Source organism: Nerophis lumbriciformis, linkage group LG03 (genome assembly GCF_033978685.3).
Source record: "Nerophis lumbriciformis linkage group LG03, RoL_Nlum_v2.1, whole genome shotgun sequence".
Taxonomy (NCBI): domain Eukaryota; kingdom Metazoa; phylum Chordata; class Actinopteri; order Syngnathiformes; family Syngnathidae; genus Nerophis; species Nerophis lumbriciformis.
The window spans coordinates 22,645,001-22,653,450 of NC_084550.2; the positions used below are offsets into that span (position 1 = coordinate 22,645,001).

Below are 8,450 nucleotides of genomic sequence, written 5' to 3' on the forward strand. Positions count from 1 at the left end.
ATTTGGCATATGCGCTTCTTGGTATTCTCGCTGCTCCTTGGCGAGGCGCGACACACTGCCAGTCCGTCATCACGGTAAATACCAAGGTTCAGATTGAGGCTAGCGAGCTGGGAGAGGAGGAAACTCCCAACGAGTTCACACGTTTCTGCTCCGTCAAAACTTCCCATAGTGACGTCAAATGTTACATTGTTCTTTTTTTGCCATGGTGTACTGTTGTGGATGAGAATGGAGTTTTTTGCGTGGATGATGATGTTTCTTTCGTTGCCTGTGATTGAGTCGTAGTCTGAGGCGAAGTCTAGTGCTTGAGTCAGTAGGTCTTGCGTGATGGAAGGGTAAAATTCCTCGATATCAAAGGAGATAAAGTTGTGCTGTTGTTTGTCTTGGATGTTGTTGAACCATTTGATTACTGCTGCTGTATTTCTCCATTGGTTGAGTGGTGTTTTGTCCTTGATTTTTGTGTTGACTCTGTCCAGGATTATTTTGCTTACGGATTCAAATCTACCAAGAACCCACCCACAGTTGAGGAACTAAAGGATTTTGAGAACGACATGCTCAAAATGATACAATCAGTCAAATTCAAGCCAATCCGCAACCCACTCCTCACCAAGCTGAAAAATGACAAGGAGCGCATCAAGAAAGTAAACAACCTCATCATAGCTGCCGATATAACCACAAACTTCTACAGAATGGACATACCAGAACAAAACACCTTACTGGACAGAAGCATCACCAAATCATACAAAAAAGCGCAACCCAACACCTTACAGAACATCCACCTGGAAAATAAAAGGATCGCGGCTGAACTGGACATTGAGGACAGGGTGGACGCCACAGCCAACAAGGAAGCCTTCATCACATTGAAGGACCACAAACCCAACTTCGCAAATAACCCAACATGCCGACTAATAAACCCAACTAAATCTGAAATAGAAAAAATCAGCAAAATAATCCTGGACAGAGTCAACACAAAAATCAAGGACAAAACACCACTCAACCAATGGAGAAATACAGCAGCAGTAATCAAATGGTTCAACAACATCCAAGACAAACAACAGCACAACTTTATCTCCTTTGATATCGAGGAATTTTACCCTTCCATCACGCAAGACCTACTGACTCAAGCACTAGACTTCGCCTCAGACTACGACTCAATCACAGGCAACGAAAGAAACATCATCATCCACGCAAAAAACTCCATTCTCATCCACAACAGTACACCATGGCAAAAAAAGAACAATGCAACATTTGACATCACTATGGGAAGTTTTGACGGAGCAGAAACGTGTGAACTCGTTGGGAGTTTCCTCCTCTCCCAGCTCGCTAGCCTCAATCTGAACCTTGGTATTTACCGTGATGACGGACTGGCAGTGTGTCGCGCCTCGCCAAGGAGCAGCGAGAATACCAAGAAGCGCATATGCCAAATTTTCAAAGAGAACGGCCTACGGATCACGATTGAAGCCAACAAGCAAACCGTCAACTTCCTTGACGTCACTTTCAACCTGAGAAATAACAGCTACCAACCATTCACGAAACCCAACACAACACTCCAATACGTGCACCATGACAGCAACCACCCACCCACCACCACGAAAAGAATACCTACCGGAATCAATAAAAGGCTATCGATGCTGTCATCTAGCAAAGCTGAATTTGACCAAGCAACCCCCCCGTACCAAAAAGCCCTTGATGAAAGCGGATACAATTTCACCCTCACCTATGAACCCACGCCAGGAAACCAGCCAAAAAAGAACAGAAAACGAAACGACATCATCTGGTACAACCCCCCATACAGCAAAAACGTCTCAACTAACATTGGACACAAATTCCTCAATCTGATTGACAAACACTTTCCCAAAGACAACACCCTAAGAAAAGTATTCAACAAGAACAACATTAAATTGAGCTACAGCTGCATGAACAATATACGACAAATCATCTCAAACCACAACAAAACAATTGCAAATGAGCCGTCGGCCCCCAGACAGAGCGACTCCAAAACCAACAAAGGCTGTAACTGTCGAAAGAAACCTGATTGCCCTCTCAACGGGGGGTGCTTACAAACATCAGTTGTCTACCAATCTAAGGTAATACGCAAGGACATTAACACATCCGACACATATGTAGGATTAACCGAGGGAGAATTCAAAACCAGATGGAACAATCACAAGGCTTCTTTCAGGAACAAAAACCTGCGAAATACCACAGAACTCAGCAAACACATTTGGGACCTCAAAGACAATAATGTTGAATATTCAATAACATGGCAAATTCTTGCATCTAGCACACCTTACAATAGTGGTAATAAAAGATGCAACCTATGCTTGAAAGAGAAACTGTTTATTATTTACCGTCCAGACCTGTCATCCCTCAACAAGCGCAGCGAAATTGTAACAGCATGCCGCCATAGATGGAAACACCTCCTAGGTAACACATGAGCCAATCACCACGCCCCTACGCCAGCCTGTACCCACCCACTCTGTGCCCTATATAAACCATGGTATGCGAATGCGCCCATTAAAATCTCCTGATGATTGAGGGTACCCCCCTCATGAAACAGGCCTGTAGAGATGAAATAGTCTTGTGATTTTTTTCCCACACATACATATATATATATATATATATATATATATATATATATATATATATATATATATATATATATATATATATATATATATATATATATACAGTGGGGCAAAAAAGTATTTAGTCAGCCAGCGATTGTGCAAGTTCTCCCACTTAAAATGATGACAGAGGTCTGTAATTTTCATCATAGGTACACTTCAACTGTGAGAGACAGAATGTGAAAAAAAAATCCAGGAAATCACATTGTAGGAATTTTGAAGAATTTATTTGTAAATTATGGTGGAAAATAAGTATTTGGTCACTTCAAACAAGGAAGATCTCTGGCTCTCACAGACCTGTAACTTCTTCTTTAAGAAGCTCTTCTGTCCTCCACTCGTTACCTGTATTAATGGCACCTGTTTGAACTCGTTATCTGTATAAAAGACACTTGTCCACAACCTCAAACAGTCAGACTCCAAACTCCACTATGGCCAAGACCAAAGAGCTGTCGAAGGACACCAGGAAAATAATTGTAGACCTGCACCAGACTGTGAAGAGTGAATCTACAATAGGCAAGCAGCTTGGTGTGAAAAAATCAACTGTGGGAGCAATTATCAGAAAATGGAAGACATACAAGACCACTGATAATCTCCCTCGATCTGGGGCTCCACGCAAGATCTCATCCCGTGGGGTCAAAATGATCATGAGAACGGTGAGCAAAAATCCCAGAACCACACGGGGGGACCTGGTGAATGACCTGCAGAGAGCTGGGACCAAAGTAACAAAGGTTACCATCAGTAACACACTACGCCGACAGGGAATCAAATCCTGCAGTGCCAGACGTGTCCCCCTGCTTAAGCCAGTGCATGTCCAGGCCTGTCTGAAGTTTGTTAGAGAGCACATGGATGATACAGCAGAGGATTGGGAAAATGTCATGTGGTCAGATGAAACCAAAATAGAACTTTTTGGTATAAACTCAACTCGTCGTGTTTGGAAGAAGAAGAATACTGAGTTGCATCCCAAGAACACCATAACTACTGTGAAGCATGGGGGTGGAAACATCATGCTTTGGGGCTGTTTTTCTGCTAAGGGGACAGGCCGACTGATCCGTGTTAAGGAAAGAATGAATGGGGCCATGTATCGTGAGATTTTGAGCCAAAACCTCCTTCCATCAGTGAGAGCTTTGAAGATGAAACATGGCTGGGTCTTCCAGCATGACAATGATCCCAAACACACTGCCCGGGCAACGAAGGAGTGGCTCCGTAAGAAGCATTTGAAAGTCCTGGAGTGGCCTAGCCAGTCTCCAGACCTCAACCCCATAGAAAATCTGTGGAGGGAGTTGAAAGTCCGTGTTGCTCGGCGACAGCCTCAAAACATCACTGCTCTCGAGAAGATCTGCATGGAGGAATGGGCCAAAATACCAGCTACTGTGTGTGCAAACCTGGTAAAGACCTATAGTAATCGTTTGACCTCTGTTATTGCCAGCAAAGGTTTTATTACAAAGTATTGAGTTGAATTTTTGTTATTGACCAAATACTTATTTTCCACCATAATTTACAAATAAATTCTTTAAAAATCCTACAATGTGAATTCCTGGATTTTTTTTTCACATTCTGTCTCTCACAGTTGAAGTGTACCTATGATGAAAATTACAGACCTCTGTCATCATTTTAAGTGGGAGAACTTGCACAATTGGTGGCTGACTAAATACTTTTTTGCCCCACTGTATATATATATATATATATATATATATATATATATATATATATATATATATATATATATATATATATATATCCATCCATCCATTTTCTACAGCTTATTCCCTTCGGGTCGTGGGGATATATATATATATATATATATATATATATATATATATGAAATACTTGACTTGGTGAATTCTAGCTGTAAATATACTCCTCCACTCATTCTTCACTCCAGAGAAGGCGTCTCCACTGCTCTAGAGTCCGGTGGCGACGTGCTTTACACCACTGCATCCCACGCTTTGCATTGGACTTGGTGATTTATGGCTTAGATGCTGCTACTCGGCCATGAAAACCCATTTCATGAAGCTCTCTGCGTACTGTACGTGGGCTAATTGGAAGGTTACATGAAGTTTGGAGCTCTGTAGTAACTGACTGTGCAGAAAGTCTTTGCACTATGCGCTTCAGCATCCAATGACCCCTCTCTGTCAGTTTACGTGGCCTACCACTTGGTGGCTGAGTTGCTGTTGTTCCCCAAACTCTTCCATTTTCTTGTAATAAGTTGACTTTGGAATATGCAGGAACGAGGACATTTCACGACTGGATTTGCTGCACAGGTGGCATCCTATGACAGTTCCATGCTGGAAATCACAGAGCGGTCCATTTTTTTCACAAATGTTTGTAGAAACAGTCTCCATGCCTAAGTGCTTCATTTTATACACCTTTTATACGCCTAGTGATTAGGACACCTGATTCTCATCATTTGGATGGGTGGCCAATTACTTTTGGCAATATGGTGTATCACCATCTCCTATTATGTAAAAAAAAAAAGTTCTGCGGTAGGTTGCTTATTATTCACAGTGATTGAAGTTTTGAATGAAATCCACAACTAACTACTGTACTTTGAAGCTAATAATTATTTTAATGTTTTTTTTGTTTTTTTTCCAGAAATAAGAAGAAAATGAAGAAAGAATGTGAAAGGAATACACACATCGCATCAAGTAGACTGTAATGTCTGCTCCACTATCAACAGCTTTTTAAGCTGGTCTATGGGTCCAAACAATATTCCGAATATTTGAATAAAAAAACAATTGAGGACTGTGCACAAAAATATTTTATTTTGTTTGAATTAACGACTAAATAAAGATAATTTGTAGTTAGAAATGATTTTTGATGTACAGTTTGTATGTAATATTAACATTATACATTTTGTAAATATATATTTTTTACCCTTTTATATTTGTATTTTATAATGTGAATTGTTTGTAGTTTTTCTTTCGCAAAAACGATATTCCTTTGACAATGTTTCACGTCGTGTATATTTTGTGGTCCCTTTTCGATTTGTATGTAATTCAGTTGTCACGGCCGTGCCTCACATTGCGTTTTGTTAGCGTTCTCCGGCGTTTAGTGTTTTAGTTCCTGTCCTGTGCTTTTATTTTGGCGGCTCTTTCACTTCTGTCCTGGAGCATTTTCACGCACCTGTTTGCTGTTGACAATCAAGACTATTGAAGTTGATTCTTTTGCTACCTTCATTGTCTACAGAGGATCATTTTCACGCTAAACTCAAATACTCACTACTTTGTGGACGCCATCTGCTCCACCTTCATCCTAAGAGTTGTTTGCCGCATTTTGTTTTGTTTCTTAGTCTGGCCGTTCAGGGCACTTCCCTTCTGTTCTGAATTTTCGTTTTTTTTCCTGTTTAGGTAATAAATACCCCTTTTTACTTCACATTGCTACGTCGTTCATCTGCATCCTCAAAATCACAATATGACGCACCGCTTAACGTCATTACTTTTATAAACAGTATACAGCAGATATCATACAGAACCCATAACAGTTTGCAGATGGCTGGCCAAGACTGGCCAAGACTGGCCTCTGGACTCGAACCCTTAGACCTCAGCACATGCATATTAATTACAGTACATCAGGAACAGTACGTTGCACAAAAGAAAAACCTCATTATTGCACAAACTGTCTCAAAAAATAGATTATTTTTGACAATCGGGACTATTTAAGTTGATCCTTTTTGCTACCTTCATTGTCTACAGAGGATCGTTTTCATGCCAAGCTCAAATACGCACTACTTTGTGGACGCCATCTGCTCCACCTTCATCCTATGTGTTGTTTGCCGCATTTTGTTTTGTTTCTTAGTCTGGCCTTTCAGGGCACTTCCCTTCTGTTCTGAATTTTCGTTTTTTTTCTCCTGTTTAGGTAATAAATACCCCTTTTTACTTCACGTTGCTACGTTGTTCATCTGCATCCTCAAAATCACAACATGACGCACCGCTTAACGTCATTACTCTTATAAACAGTATACAGCAGATATCATACAGAACCCATAAGAGTTTGCAGGTGGCTGGCCAAGACTGGCCTCTAGACTCGAACCCTTAGACCTCAGCACATGCATATTAATTACAGTAGATCAGGAACAGTACGTTGCACGAAAGAAAAACCTCATTATTGCACAAACTGGCTCGAAAAATAGATTATTTTTGACAATCGGGACTATTTAAGTTGATCCTTTTTGCTACCTTCATTGTCTACAGAGGATCGTTTTCATGCCAAGCTCAAATTCGCACTACTTTGTGGACGCCATCTGCTCCATCTTCATCCTAAGTGTTGTTTGCCGTTTCTTTCTTAGTCTGGCCGTTCAGGGCACTTCCCTTCTGTTCTGATTTTTTGTTTTTTTTCCTGTTTAAGTAATAAATACCCTTTTTTACTTCACGTTGCTACTTCGTTTGTCTGCATACTTAAAATCACAACACGACGCACCGCTTAATGTCATTATTTTTATAAACAGTATACAGCAGATATCATACAGAGTCCATAACAGTCTGCGGATGGCAGGCCAAGACTGGCCTCTAGACTCCAACCCTTAGACCTCAGCACATGCATATTAATTACAGTAGATCAGGAACAGTACATTGTACGAAAGAAAAACCTCATTATTGCACAAACTGTCTCGAAAAATTGATTATTTTTGACAATCGGGACTATTTAAGTTGATCCTTTTTGCTACCTTCATTGTCTACAGAGTATCATTGTCATGGCAAGCTCAAATACGCACTACTTTGTGGACGCCATCTGCTCCACCTTCATCCTAAGTGTTGTTTGCCGTTTCTTTCTTAGTCTGGCCATTCAGGGCACTTCCCTTCTGTTCTGAATTTTTGTTTTTTTTCCTGTTTAAGTAAAAAAAATACCCTTTTTTACTTCACGTTGCTACTTCGTTTGTCTGCATACTTAAAATCACAACACGACGCACCGCTTAACGTTATTATTTTTATAAACAGTATACAGCAGATATCATACAGAGTCCATAACAGTCTGCGGATGGCAGGCCAAGACTGGCCTCTAGGTTCCAACCCTTAGACCTCAGCACATGCATATTACAGTAGATCAGGAACAGTACGTTGTACGAAAGAAAAACCTCATTATTGCACAAACTCGCTCGAAAAATAGATGAAAAAGCAACATAACACAGCAAACAACACACAATAAGTACATACTCCTTCACCGACTATTAAAACTACTACTATGCGGTAATAATGAACAACAAATCAATTATTGAAGTGACGCATACCTTTTTATTAACCAGAAGTAACACATTCCAATGAAAAGACTCAACACCGCTGTTGTCCCGCACGAGCTAACAAACACACCCGAGCTAATGCTGCTCTGTCTGTCTCTCACGTCACTTAGCAACAGGCACCACACACTCTGCTTTCATGAAACGTCTTTCCACCGCATATGCCAGATATTTCAGTTTTTTGTTTTTTTTAGGTTCCACAAAAATTGCTTCGCCTCGTAAATAAGTACATTTATTAAAGAGCAATTCTGTTACTAATTCAATATTTTTGGGGAAAAAAGTTAAGTTATTATAAATAATTACTTTTAAAAGTAATTTTCCAAACACCGGTGGAAGATCACATACATCGATCTCGATGTCTGCTTCAATGTTATTAGCATGTAGCATTCTGTGGCTAACAGCCGTATTAAAGATAGAGCATGGAAATGGGGGCTATTTAAGAAATTTTTACAGGTTTTTTTGTTTTTGGGTAGTTTTTAATCTAATTTTCAGATTTAAATCAAAAATGTTTCGGAATCAGACTTTTGACCCGAATTCTGCATAGGGCGCATGTCATCAACTGACAATGGCTTGAATTCTAGAAGAAGAAGAAAAAA

At 40.2% G+C, this 8,450-nt stretch overlaps 1 protein-coding gene across 1 annotated transcript in view; it reads left to right on the forward strand.

Moving 5' to 3' along the window:
* Positions 1–6,504, forward strand: part of LOC133575718 (solute carrier family 22 member 13-like) — a 20,651-nt gene extending 14,147 nt beyond the window's left edge. The window contains exon 10 of the mRNA XM_061928520.1: positions 5,217–6,504. Within this exon, the coding sequence (XP_061784504.1) occupies positions 5,217–5,280 (64 nt within the window). The 3' untranslated portion in view covers positions 5,281–6,504. The remainder of the gene's footprint in view (positions 1–5,216) is intronic.
* The last annotated feature ends 1,946 nt before the right edge of the window (positions 6,505–8,450 follow it).